At 32.9% G+C, this 15,125-nt stretch overlaps 1 protein-coding gene across 1 annotated transcript in view; it reads left to right on the plus strand.

Moving 5' to 3' along the window:
- Positions 1-6,986, plus strand: part of LOC132741382 (uncharacterized) — a 98,406-nt gene extending 91,420 nt beyond the window's left edge. Inside the window, exons 5-6 of the mRNA XM_060729538.1 lie at positions 5,536-5,680; positions 6,841-6,986. Of these exons, the coding sequence (XP_060585521.1) occupies positions 5,536-5,680; positions 6,841-6,893 (198 nt within the window). The 3' untranslated portion in view covers positions 6,894-6,986. The remainder of the gene's footprint in view (positions 1-5,535; positions 5,681-6,840) is intronic.
- The last annotated feature ends 8,139 nt before the right edge of the window (positions 6,987-15,125 follow it).

Raw genomic sequence — 15,125 nt, forward strand, 5'->3', positions numbered from 1 at the left:
TCCTCTTAATATTTATCACGGGCTATTGTAACTCACGTAGTTTTATTACGATATGGAAATAATTCTAGAACTAAATTCTCCCTGTTTTCCTGATTTACTATATCACGATATCCATTGGGAGATATAAATCCAGACTGTGATTCTTCTTTTTGATTGCACACATTTATTTCATATTTAGTTGTTGGTGTTGATTATTTGAGTCATAGAGGTATATTCATGTGCCGATTTATAGGTTCATGGAAAATTTCGTGCCAAAAAAACATACATGAATATATATCAAACATTAATTGGAAACTTATTCAGTAAGAAGTGTGGGGACGAAATTACACTGAAATCAATCATCAAATGAGAATCAAGTCCATTATTCACAAATGCAATGCTTTTTAAAGCTTATATGGACAAAATCTGTAAAAATGTAATGAACAAATATTTGAATCAAAACTTCTATGAATTGCAAGACATAGGATTCGATGCGATATATCCGGAAATTGAATATTTTTTAGTTTAACAGAGAATTAAACTGATTCTGAAAGAAAAATAAATGTAAAAAAAATACTCTAAAAGGTAAGACATTGACAGACTACACAATTTCTTGCAATTTGAACAGGCTTAGCATGAAACCTCCGGGTAGAGAAGTGAACTAGATATGATATAACACAAATCAGTTTGAAATAAGGATGCATAAATATTGTATTTTTAGGAATGACAATTATGATGAAGTTAATCAAAATGTTTGAAAAGCTGTCAAACACAAAACTCTAATATTCGCGTTCATTGTTAAAGACACATTTTGCTTCAGAAACTCCTTTAGGGAACGGCAAACATAAAATTAATAATATTTTAATAATGGTTTTAGAGCATGTTAGATGCTTGTTACCTTACAAAAGTGGCGATAAATGTGAAATTATTTGTCATAAAGGTACAAAAATATCATCAAAATAGTATTTAAACTTTACTACAAAATACTAAACCACTTTAACTGTACTTGACAAAAAGCAACAGAAGAAAAATATAGTCCAAGTAATTTGCATGTAAGTAATTTTTTGTAAACAAGAAATGTACACCAACAATAATGAAGAAATGAAATAAGTTGATTTTTTTTCTCAAAAGATTCCATTAAAGGTTTTAAAGACGTATATACATTCATGGTAGTGGATAATTCTCATTCTCAAAATTTCACGATGTAATGATGAAAGTAGATAACGAGCATGATGCGAGCTAAGTGAAAATATTGTAGTCAAGATTTTATCAGAATGAAATACTTTTTTGATGTAACTCTAAGCTGTTTAGCAATAACGGCTTCATATCTTTTACAAAACTGTAAATATCACTTCACTGAGTATAACATTTCCTCGTTGACAGAATAAAGTTAATATGGAACATCATATCAAATTACCAGCGACTGATGCATATTTTATAAGTTCTTTAATGTATCAAACAACGCAGAAATAATGGCTGGTCTAATGTTAATTTCCTTTCTTAAACTCTGTTTTGCTCTTTATCAAGTCATCTTCGTATTAACTTGATATTATATTTATTTCTGCAAAGTAAAGATAAAAGTAAATTTGATTCTTTTATTTCAAAGCAACACAAAAATTTTGCAAGTTAAAACCTGTGTGATTCCTAACAAATATTCGCTGCTAAACAGCTTCATCTCTCTCTAAATTTAAATCAGCCAATGTATCAAAGTCGTATTACACGCACACCTTAAGAGAATAACTGTACCAAAGTAATTTACTTTACAAGAATTCTTAACAAACTCAATTTGATATTCCCTTATGCAGTAAAAAATTAAATTTATTACTTCATTTTTACATGTTAGAAGTTTAATAATGTTAGTACACGCTGCTTTGTTTTTAGATGTATTCAATTTAGCACTGCGTGCATGTTACTGACATTTAAAGTTTCGCTACTTATTATTCCAATATCAGCAAAACACAAATGTGACGTTACCAAAATGATGAGAAAGAAATGGTTGCAATGAAAAGGTTTTATGATAGAAAATGGTAATTAAATCACCACAATATAATTTATCAATGGTGTCAGAACAAGCAGCATATATGCATAATCGTGCCTATATTGTTGTTGTCACTATTTCGTCGTCATTTGTTGTATTTGGTTTAAAGTCATAGTGATACTTGAAATGTGAAAAAGTAACTTTCCAGCTGTTAAATATCAAAGAAATAGAGAAGAAAGAAACAAACACGTTTCGACCTATTGTAAGCTAATTGAATAATTTCCTTATATATAAGAATCCAAGGTTTATAGTATGATTCAAAACAATATCTGGTTATTCAAAGTCAGTTACTTTTTTAACACTCAATCAATGGGAAAAAACAACAAAAATATAACTATTTAAGAAGTATTTATGGAATCACATAAACATCCTAAAAGATCATGTTTTTTTCTGAAGTTTAATTGTAAAAGCAATACAAAAAAGTGTTGATCATTAATGTTTGGATCCATATCACCGAAAAATGATTGTGACCTATTTGTAAATGTTAGTAGTTTGTAGATATCTAGGCAGGGTTTCTTTAAATCTTCAACCTGGTAAACTTGTGAAATGGATTTACGCAGATTTGTATTTTGGAACAGTACATTTTAATTTTAGTGTTTCAGTGTAAAAATACAAACATTAAGCTACCAACATGGATGAATGTTTACGCCTGTCTATCTACGGGTGACAGAGGCCAACTTCTTACAGTTTCATCAGGTGAAGAGTCAAACCCTTGCTATGTCAGACATTGTCCATAGTCTGCTTTATGTAACATATTAGTCATGATGAAATAAAAAATTAGGCTGTCTGAATATTGTTTAACCTTTACTTTCCATGTCAATGCCATGATATATTGTCATTTTGCTTCTTAGTAACTCGTCTGCTTCAAAAACATACATTTTTCTAAGAATGCATTAGAATTAGGGAAAATTAACATCAGATTTCTTTATATTTCTTTATATTTTTTTTATATTTCATCATATTTTTTTATAAACACCAAATCATATTAATAAACTCTTAAGATTCAAAGGTTGCAATGTTCATTTTGTTGTCTTTTATTTATTTAAAAGACAGATAATTAATCATATAAAACGGTAATGCTACTTTATTAGTAATAATATCAATGAATATAAGCTAAATTTGGAAGAGAGATAAGAATACATGTACAATTCCAAAGTTTAAAAGTTCAAGTCCACAGTTTGGCTTAATGTCTTTCAAGATGATTTAACTTATACATGTATGTCATTCTTTCTTAGCTCTGCTAATTCGATTGATCTATTGTGAAATGTTTCTGCAGTGACTTATACGAAGAAAAAACAGAGAAATATGTCTAACAGAAGCAAGTCAAGAAAGTTCATGTTCATGTATCAGTTTATATTGTTGTTATATCTTTCCTCTACTATCTAGTGCAATACTTTATTTACACAAACAAACTTATTATATACTTTTTCTTTTTACAGTTTATTATGTTCTTTGGAAATCCATGTTCAACCAATTTGCTTGAATTTGTTAAAATACAATTTGTTTGTAGCCATGTTATGTTTGTCTACAAATAAAAACTGCATATACTGTATATACAAGTGTTTTTTTTTTTATTTTAACAGATGTATTCCCCTAGTTATTGCCACTTCTTTTATAGTATACAATTTATTTAAGAATTTGCCAATCATAAATCTGCACTTCTTCCACTGCTTCCAAAGATTTATGTTTAAGAAGAAGCTTTACAATAATGCATCATCATGTTAGAAAGACACTGTCATTTTAATTGTCTATGCTCATTTAAAAAGACAAAACTCATTTTTAAGAGAGCAAATGATAGTGTCCTGTCATAATATAACATTAACTATAACAGTATCAGCATCATTACGGTAACTGTCTCCTATCAGCAACAATATTGCAGATATTGGCAATAAAATAAAAACGAATTCCTAAACAACGCCTTAAACGGCAAAATCGGAAATGTTGCAGACTCGGTTTATATTGAACCTGTTTATGCAAGCTACCGCCCACTTCCCCTAGCACCGGTTAAGCAGAATTCAACATGAAAATATATGTAGTGAAATTTTGAATTTAGAAACATCCGCAGATGTGTTCATACGGCGGTTATCATGGAACCTTCGATGAGACACTTCCGTAAAAAGTGGTGTATGGTCCCCAAGTAAAAGAATGCGTGTGCCCTAGGCGAGAAAACAAGGGGGTGGAACTAAACAACATGGAATTTTTATGCACTCCAAAGGGTGAGAATATAGTCGCCGCTTTGTCCGTCCATCTGTCTGTCTGTCTGTTCATCCACTTTTTGTCTGGGACAAACCTCTGAAACCACAAAAGGTATCAAGAGGTAACGCTTTCTTGCCTAATTTTAGAGTTATTGCCTTTTATCACTTATATACTATGAATTTTGTCCTGGACAAGGCTTTGAAACCGTAAGAGCTATCGACTAGAAACTTTGTAAATAGATAGATATCATTAAATAGAAGTGCAGTGCAGGTTTAAAGTTATTGCCCTTTGTTCAATTCTACACTTTGAACATTGTCCTTGACATAGCTCTGAAAGTATAGTAGATATAGGAACTTTGTGGGTAGATAGATCTCATTTTGGAAGACTTACAGTGCAAAAGAACCATAACTCTGCTCTCCCTAATTTTGGAGATATTGCCCTTTGTTCATTTTTACACTTTGAATTTTGTCAGGAACATTACTGTGAAAATTCAAGAGGTATCAGCAAGAAACTCTGTCGATAGATAAATCTCATTGAGTAGAAGTGCATTGCAAAGAATAGTAACTCTGCCTTGTCTAAGTTTGGAATTATCGCACTTTGAACTTTGCCAGGGATATAACTCTGAAACTACAAAAGGTATACTTTTTGTGTCTAAAACCTACTCGGGGAGCATCACCCGGTTCAACCTGCTCTTATTTGAAAGAGGATCATAGTTTATCACATGTTAATAAAGCCTGCATATCAAAGATAAGACGTCAGGAGACAAATTAAACACAGACATCAATAATGCCGTTCTGAACGATCTTCAAGGCTCGAAAACACTTACTATTACAGTATAAGCAACACTAATTGTTACAGTATCAGCATCACTTACTATTACAGTATAAACAACATTTGATATAACATGTATCGGCAACCATTACAATATCAAAAATACTGTCACTGTATCAGCATTATTATTACAGTATCAGCAATAGTTACTTAGACTGTATCTGCAGTACTTACTTTTACAGTATCAGTATCACTTACTTTTACAGCATCAACAACATTTAGGACCACTTTTACAGGTTTAAGCAATACTTACTATTACTGTATCGGCAACAGTTACCATGCATTTAGACAAATGATTATTTTTATCCGTAAAAAAAGTTACCTACATGTTTCAGGTTTTATTTTATTCTGTCTGCTTGATAACACAAAATTGTCTACATCTCTTATGTAATTAGACAGGTGACAAGTTTTTGTCCTTTTTTGTGGGTGGCAGTTGACAGTGATATGTAAATATTGGAGACACTTGAAGTATATAATTTTCTTATTTTCAGAGAGTGATTTCCAAAAAGGTTGATGAATCAATATTTTTCCGTCTGGTGCAATACTTTGCTGTGGTGCTGTTTGAATGTAACGAAGCAGAAGACTTTGTTCCCGCCAAAAACCTCATGAATATGTGCTTCACTTTTTACCATGAATGTAAGAAAATTTTATATATATCTTATGTTCAGCCTAAAATATTGCATTAAGGGGCAGCTGAAGTTGTTCTCCACTAGTGTCATCGCAGGACCTTTATAGCATCCATGTGACTTAAAAAAGGCAATTTACTTGCCATACAAAAGTTCTAATCAAGCGCTAATAATTATTGCTTGAAATAATATATTATATTATACGGAGCATATGAGGTCTTGCTGTAGCTGACAACAACAATTTGTCCTCTTCTATTTAAAAGACAAGTCAAGAGTGACTATTGTCATATTGATGTCATTATTTATTGATGTGTCACCAAACCTTGTCAACACAAGGTTCGGTGAAATTAATGTTTTAATGCATTTCTAAGTAAAAAAAAATCTGGAAACAAAGTGATAAAAGTCATAAGTTATATGAGATACTTTTACGATAGAATAAAATATACCGGTACCTGAGATCAGATGGCATGAGAGGGTCATGACATGCCCTGAAATTTGGCTCCACCATGGAAACTAGTAAAATGCGAAACCATCTCCAGAATATCCATAACCCCTTGTGGAAATATTATGACTGCCTCTAGAAGAAAAAAAATCCTGGATCTGCATGTGCATATAGACTTGCTTCCATGCTAAGTTAGACTTTGAAGAAGTAACTTCAACAATAGATAATTATAAACTCAAAGCAGGCTTGTTTCCAGGCAAACTTAGACTTTGAAGAAGTAGCTTGAACAATACATGGTTATAAACTCAAAGCAGGCTTGTTTCCAGGCTAAGTTAGACTTCGAAGAATTAACTTCAACAATAGATGGTTATAAAATCAATGCAGGTTTGTTTCCAGGCGAACTTAGACTTTGAAGAAGTTACTTGAACAATAGATGGTTATAAACTCAAAGCAAGCCAATGTTTCCAGGCTAAGTTAGATTTTGAAGAAGTAACTTGAACAATAGATGGTTATAAACTCAAAGAGCAGGCTTGTTTCCAGGCTAAGTTAGATTTTGAAGAAGTAACTTGAACAATACATGGTTATAAACTCAAAGCAGGCTTATTTCCAGGCTAAGTTAGACTTTGAAGAAGTAACTTGAACAATAGATGGTTATAAAATCAATGCAGGTTAAGTCTATTACAGAAATTTAGCAGTTTTTTAGTAAATTTGTATGTTTTATTTTTCAGCTCAGCATGGCCGCCCGTATACCGGTACAAGAATTTCCTGTATAGTTATTTAAGAGAACAGCCTATATGGCGGTCTCTCAGGTTTTGGAATGCTGCTTTCTTTGATGCTGTCCAAAATGAGCGAGCCAGAAAACCAGTGTGTACCAGGTAATTGGTGTTTATTTAACAAACTTCTAATATATCTTGTTTATAGTCCTGTGTAGAGATTAAATCATGAAAGAAATTGACTATTTTTAGCTTGTCTGTTTTGGAGAAAGGTCGAGATATTATGATTGCTGCGACATCGTTTTTGTCATGCAAAATCTGTAATGTTGTCCAGTACTCAATTTCCAGAAACAAATGATTTCACTTTATATTATAGTCTTGGAAACTAGGTTAATGATTGTATTTATATCAGGTTCAACTCTTTTGCAATCATTTAATATAATAAAATATGACAATAATAAGTATTACGGTCCTAAAGCTATATGTAACTCAACATCAAGTTTGGTGACTACCATATTTGTTTGCTTTATATGAAACTTTATATCAATTGCATTTAGTACTCGGGTGAGTGCATTTGGGCCAATGACCCCCTTGGTCCGTTTTAATATGAAACTTTAGCATACACCTTAGGAAAGAAAAACAATACATCCATTCTTGTTTCTAGGCTGATTTTCTTCTGTTATAACTTGCATGATCAGTCTTGATTTAAAGATTTCTGATAAAACCCTGGGAGATGATGTTATTTATCTCTAGAACCAGTTAAACGTATAATTTAAAATTTTATGGCAGAATGCATGATTTTGTCTGAGAATTGAATTAGGTATTGAAGAAACGGTATATTTCATGCTTCAATGATTTGCTGTAGAATTGTACAAGATTTAAATCAGATATCATAGGCTTATCAAGCATTGTTTCATTTCAAATTTGACTTCAAGGAAGAACATATTTCAAGACAAATTATTTGTGTTAAATGCTGCAATATAAACTTGTGAGCTAAAAATAATTTGATTTTTAGATTGGCTATTACAGCATTTTTTTTCCAAGTTAAATCTTGCTTTTAAATTGCTATAATTGACCTGTTAATGTGCTTTAGGCAATCAAGGATTGTATTTACATGCTTTATGAAACCAACTTGAATTAATGTTTGTTTATATATAGTACTTGTAGTTATACAAGTTAATGTGAAATAATGTTTAGTTATGTAATTCATTCTGTTACCTTTAATGGCACATTATGCCTCTGAAACAAAAATTTGTTTACTTCTTTAGAAAGGGCAAATATGTATTAAATAATATTTGAATAATGGTTTTAGAGCATGTAAAATTCTTGATACCTAAAGAAAATAGAGATAAATGTGTAACAATTTGTCTTAAATGAGGCAAAATCTAAACAAAGTAGTTTTTTGACTTCCATACAAAATGCTTAATCACTATTACTTTTCTAATTGCCTAAAACCAACAGATGAAGGTTCCTATTATTGGCCAATGAGTAACTTTTTGGAAACTATGAAAGCACTCCAAAAATGAAAAGATTTTTAGGAATAAGAATATTAGCATTTCTGAGGCATGATGAGGAAGAACTTTCCTATGTGGTCAAACAAAAATCAGTCAACTGGTTACTTATAATTCTTTAAGGGTGTCTGCAATTAGTATCTTTTTCTTTAGAAACTTCTGTACCAAAATGATTCCTTGACAAGTACAAGATTTAAGATTGTTTCATGAAATTTATTTTCTGCAGAAACTCAAACTTGTATAATTTTAGGGCTTTTGAATGCATTTAAATCCCCTATGTTAAAATTAGACAGTTCTAAATAAAATCAGAGTATAATTGTGACATGATATAGGAATCTAAAACTTTTAGATTAATATTGATGATATGCAGCTGCCAATTATATTTCTTTCAGTAGAAAGTTTCTTTACAATTATTTAGGCAAAGTAAGAAATGTGTAGGAAGATAAGATCAAGATTCCCTCTCTTGTGGTATTGTTATGCCCCCTTTTCAATCAATCAGGTAAATGTCAGGATGTATTGATTTCAAAAGGTCATAACATGAACTTCAATTTCTTTGGAGTTAGTGGGACTAATTATATATAAATGGACAACAGAAGACAGAGTTCCAGTTACACACTATTTTAATATTGGGTCAAACAGACCACAAGCAATTAAACACTAAAACAGTTTATTCCCTGCGGTCTCCAGACCGCAGGGTATTCGTACGCGTTTAACATTTGAGGCATGGAGGAGCACGTGACCTGTTTTCGGTACATGGAGGAGCATGTGATCTGTAAACCGTACATGATTGGTTCATTGACCTTTTCGATAACCTAGCTAAATACCATTTGCCGGTACGTTACGGATTTACGTGCAGGGAATTAGTCCGAATTACACCTAATTAAGAACAAAAAACTTTTACGTGATATTTCTAATTTTCATAGTATTTCCGTTTCAGGTGGAAAAAATTGAATGATGTGTTTGAAAATTATCAATGTTTCTTTAATATGTATCTCAAAATGCTACAAACAATGAATTGTTTATACTGAAAATCTACAAAATTAAAATATTCGTAGTGGCATCTGACATAATAAATAGAGATATTTTCTGCGTAAACTTGTGTGTTTACTTTATCTATTTTTTGCTCGGAATTATTCATAAAATGGTAGGCCTATTTAATCATTTTCTTAAAAGAAATAATTGTTTTATGTTCCACCTTCTCCGGTCTTCAACGGTCAACAGTTTCCAAAGACCTTCTTCTATATTGATCGATTATTCAATTGTCAATTATATTGCTGATACAACCCCCCCCCCCCAAATAATGTTGAAAAAAGTTAAATGAAATATCTTAATATTATTAAAATGTTCACCGCAGGAAACCATTTTACTTGTATACAAATATAGATAGTTCGATATACCTTGACCGGATTCAGTCAAGTTCCGTTTTCTCTTAAATATCTATAACAACTTAGTATAAACAAATTCTGGTTCATCTCACTTATACTAGCACATTTAATGATTTATCACACACCCGTGCCGATTTTGCGACTCCGTAAATATGGTATTGCACGGCCGTGCATATATTTTGACGTGACGTCATTAGCGTTATTCAAACATAGTGTAAAGACGCGCTAAATGTTAGTGTTATACTATAGTTCTAAGCGTCAATGAAAAATGCCTCTTGTTTTACCTTAAACGGTCTTTATTTTGGGTATGTGATAAATAGAATATTAAATTCGTGTAACTTCATTACTGAATTTATTGCACTCGTTGAATAAAATAATATTATGCTCGCCAGAGGCTCGCATAATATAATTTTATTCAACTCGTGCAATAAATTCAGTATTGAACTTACACTCATTCAATATCCTCTATTTAATTCATATATCCAGTTCCAAGTATCTGATAGTCTTCTTAAGGTGATTCCGCTTTGTCAGCCATGTTTGTTTTCACTCAAGTCTGTTCAAAGTGACAGTAGGCCAAATTTCATATAACAACAAAGCTCTTATTGTAAAATGATGAACAGTTTGAAAGTACACTTCCAGGTTTATATTTTAAGGACAATTATAAACAAAAATAAAAATGATAACAATAAGAATATTTACCTTGAATGTGCTACATTTCTGAAGACCAAAAACATTCTGTTGCAAAGTTTTAAGCACATTTCATGAATGGCAAAATCCTTTTTAAAGTCTGTTTTAGTGCCTACAAAAGCTATTTTTTGCAGCAAATACAAAAATCTTTCAAAACTTAACTCCAAATAAATCCTTAATTTATCTCATGTCCTTCTAAGCACATGGCCTCCATTATTTTTGTAAAAAGTAGTGCAAGAAAACAATCATCATTTATAGCCTTATGAACTTCAATTAAAATGATAACACAATCGAACTTTAAAATCTAAACTTTTTTATGTGTAACAGTGAAGTGTGTCTGTTTGTCATGTACACAAGAAATAGGTAAATGATGTTTATTTTCATGGTACTACTTTTTTTACACATGTCATGGTGTTTTTTTTTAGTAATATCGGAAAAATGTCGAATTTAGAATCGAGACATCTACGTTAAAAAATCGTTACATTCAATCAAATTTAAGTTATACAAACCCTTCAAAAGGCTTTTTATCCCGAAACCAAGTGCCTATGATTAACCTTGCCACGTGCTGTTATACGTATTTGTGATCGTGTAACATATAGTTCATATGTACATGTAGTTGATACAAGCTTATAAATTGGTACCACGTAACGAAGTATTTTAGTGCATTTACTTGTCTATAAAGCAAACGAATGATTTCTCTGCGAAAAAGGGGAAATGAAATGTGCACACTTGTTAGTTTTATACAATAGAGAATAGATTTCAAATCGTTTTGACAAAAAATATTCGTTTTTCCAAAAAAACAAAAAAAACTAAATAAACCCTTTATGATATACAAATACCGTAATTCAAAAAAAGTGTGATAATAAATTGAAACAAACAAAAAAAAAAACAATTTTAAAGGGTTGGGATGAAGGCACAACACTGTGCAAGCCTTTCCTTTTAAAAGGAAACTTTATTTCAAGGTCAGATAAACTACTTTCCTAAGATTTATGTTTATAGCTCACCTGTCACAAAGTGACAGGGTGAGCTTTTGTGATCGCTTTTCGTCCGTCCGGCGTCCGTCTGTCGTCCGTAAACTTTTACCTTTATCGACATCTCCTCATAAACCACAAAGCCAATTGCACTAAAACTTAACAAGAATGTCCTTTTGGTGGTCACCTTTAAAAAAATTTAAAAAAAGAGTTGAATTCCATGCAGAACTCTGGTTGTCATGACAACTAATATAAAACACTAAAAAATCTTCTTTTAAAACCCCAAAGAGCTAGAGCTTAGATAAAGATATTTGGCATGAAGCATCTTCCTGTAAGTATATACCAAATTTGTTTTAAATAAAAGCCCTGGGGTCAAAATTTGCCCCGCCCCAGGGGGTCATTGATTTTCCCTATATGCATATTGTAAAAACTTAAAAAATCTTCTTTTAAAGAACCCAAAGAGCTAGAGCTTAGATATTTGGCATGAAACATGTTCTAATGGGTGTCTACCAAGTTTGTTCAAATAAAAGCCCTGGGGTCAAAATTGGCCCCGCCCCAGGGTGTCATTGATTTTCCCTATATGCATATAGTAAAAATTTAAAAATCTTCTTTTAAAGAACTCATGGAGCTAGAGCTAAGATATTTAGCATGAAACATGTTCTAATGGGTGTCTACCAAGTTTGTTCAAATAAAAGCCCTGGGGTCAAAATTGCCCCGCCCCCAAGGGGTCATTGATTTTCCCTATATGTATATAGTAAAAACTTAAAAATCTTCTTTTAAAGAACCAAAAGAGCTAGAGCTAAGATATTTAGCATGAAACATGTTCTAATGGGTGTCTACCAAGTTTGTTCAAATAAAAGCCCTGGGGTCAAAATTGGGCCCGCCCCAGGGGGTCATTGATTTTCCCTATATGTATATAGTAAAAACTTAAAAAAATCTTCTTTTAAAGAACTCAAAGAGCTAGAGCTAAGATATTTAGCATGAAACATGTTCTAATGGGTGTCTACCAAGTTTGTTCAAATAAGAGCCCTGGGGTCAAAATTGGCCCCACCCCGGGGGTCATTGATTTTCCTTATATATGTGTATAGCAAAAACTTAAAAAGTATTCTTTGAAAAAATCTATATAGCTAGAGTTAAGATATTAAGCATGAAACATCTTCTAGTGAGTGTCTACAAAGTTTGTTCAAATAAAAGCCCTGGGGTCAAAATTGGCCCTGCCCCGGGGGGTCATTGATTTTCCTTATATGTGTATAGGAAAAACTTAAAAAACATCTTTGAAAAAACGCAAATAGCTAGAGTTTATCTATCTATCTATCTCTGAGTACTGCCAACCCCTCTCGCGAGTGTTATAGGCAGGAAATTGTGCGCGTCGGGTGTGTTAGTAAATGGTGTGAGAGAAAGTAAAAACCTGAAAATGAACATGATCAGGACAGTGAGAGACATTGAAAACTTCTAGTCATTGTTAAAATATTTTTATTAGTAAGGGTGAAAGAAAGATTTAAAAGTAAAAACACAACAAGTCAACTAATACTGTATCTTAACCACTGCCTGTTTGTATTGATCTAGATCAGGCAGGGTGACAATGTTCCTTGGGAGCTGGTTCCAAAGTGTGATACAGTGGGGGAAGAAGGAGAACTTATGGTAGTCAGTCTGATGTAACCTGTATTTTCCTAAGAGAGAGGGGATGTATATGTCTAGTAAGCCTAGATGGAGTTTTAATGTAGGTGGGAATGCTAGGTTATGGTAAATTTTGAAAAAACATAATAAGTCTAAAGTCTAGTCTGCGATGCTCGAGAGAACGCCAGCCAAGATCTTTCTGCATGGCTGTAACTGATGACAAAGGGGAGTAATCCTGTTTTACCCAGCGTATCGCTCGTCTTTGGACTATCTCTATTTTTTGGATGTTTGATTGTGTGTAGGGGCTCCAAACAGTTGATGCGTATTCTAACTGGGGTCTTACTAGGGATTTATAAGCTAGTTGTTCTACTTTTTCATTTTTGTATTGATATTTCGTTTTATGAATCCTAGGGTTTTGTTTGCATTTGATGTAATTCTTGAGATATGTGTGTTGTAGTTCAGGTCTGTGGACAAGTCAAGGCCAAGGTATTTTGAGCTAGGAACTGATGTTAAAGCTTGGCCATGAAGGAAGTACTTGTTGTTGATGACTTTTCTGTTTTTAGTGATGTGAAGGACTTGACATTTTGAGGGGTTGAATTCCATGTCCCACTCCCTTTCCCATATTTGCATCTTATCAAGATCCTCCTGGAGGGATTGTGAGTCTGAGGGCGAGTTTATAGTAATGTAATCCACGGTGTCATCAGCAAATAGGCGAATTTGGGACTTGGAGACAGAAGATGGAAGTTCATTAATGTAGATCAGAAAGCAGAGTGGGCCGAGGACGGAGCCTTGGGGGACACCAGAGTTTACAGGGACTTCTGTAGAGTGTTCATCTTCCAGTACAACAGTTTGGCTCCGACCTATCAGGAAGGAACGTGTCCAATTGAGAGTTTGTGTGGAGACACCGTTTTCTTGAAGGGTAAGGAGAAGTTTACGATGATTTACTTTATCAAAGGCTTTACTAAAGTCAAGGAGAATAAGATCTGTTTGTTTCCCTGCTGAGATGTTGTTGACAAGGGAGTCTGTTAGTTCAATAAGCTGTGTTTCACAGGAGCGTTTCTCCCTAAAGCCATGTTGAAGGTCAAAGAGAATGTTGTGGTTACTGAAGTGTGAAGAGAGATGTGAGGCGACAATGTGTTCGAGCGTTTTGCAAAGGATACATGTTAATGAAATCGGTCGATAGTTGGCTGGATCTGTGCTGTCACCTTTTTTGTAAATAGGGCAAACATAGGCTTTGGTCCAGTCAGAGGGAATTGTACCAGAAGATAAAGATTTTTGGAATAGAATTGTGATGATATCTGTGATTTCATTCCTCAGTTCTTTGAGGACAACCGGCCGAACAAGGTCTGGGCCTGCAGCTTTATCTATCTTTAGGTTGGCAAGAAGTTTCAGCACCCCATTTTTGCTGAGAGATATATCATCCATTTTAGGGTATTTACAGTATTTTTTGGGGTCAATGTAATAAAGTTTTTGCATGCAAGTTTGTTTTAGAGACAGTGGAGAGGCACTGGAGAAAACTGATTGGAACTGCGTGTTCAATATATTGGCCTTGTCGCGGTTGTTTGATTTAAGATAGCCTGTTGTTTGGTCTTTGAGAGTTGTTACATTTTGGGAATCTTGTTTGGAGTTTTTTAAGTGGGAGTACAGTTTTTTAGTAGAAAACTTAGTTTGGGTGTCTGTGGGATCATTGTCATCAAGTTCTAATATGTGTTCTAAGTGTTGATCGTAAGATGTTTTGATTTGAGTTTTGATAAGTGCTTTCAATTTTTTGAATTTTTGTCTAAGTTCATGATTTGATTTATGTTTTTTTAGTTTTTGGTATAGATGGTCTCTTTTTGTCATGAGTTTTTTAATTGCTTTTGTTATCCAGGGTAGTGATTTTTTTATCCTATTCTTTTTATTGGAACAAATTTAGTAATTCCAGTTTCAATTGTTGATTTAAATTGGGTCCATAGTTCTTCAACTGAAAATGTATCAACTTTATGTATGATTTCTTGGGTAAATATCTGCATATGATTTTTAAATTCAGGCCAGTTAGCTTTTTTGTAGATTGGGCAGTTTCTTGGTTTTTGTTTGTTTATAATTGGTCTTGCGTGTACACTTGTTGTGATGATGTCATGATCTGATAT

Source organism: Ruditapes philippinarum, unplaced genomic scaffold (assembly GCF_026571515.1).
Source record: "Ruditapes philippinarum isolate M1 unplaced genomic scaffold, ASM2657151v2 ctg501_1_1_1_1, whole genome shotgun sequence".
In the NCBI taxonomy this organism is placed as follows: Eukaryota; Metazoa; Mollusca; class Bivalvia; order Venerida; family Veneridae; genus Ruditapes; species Ruditapes philippinarum.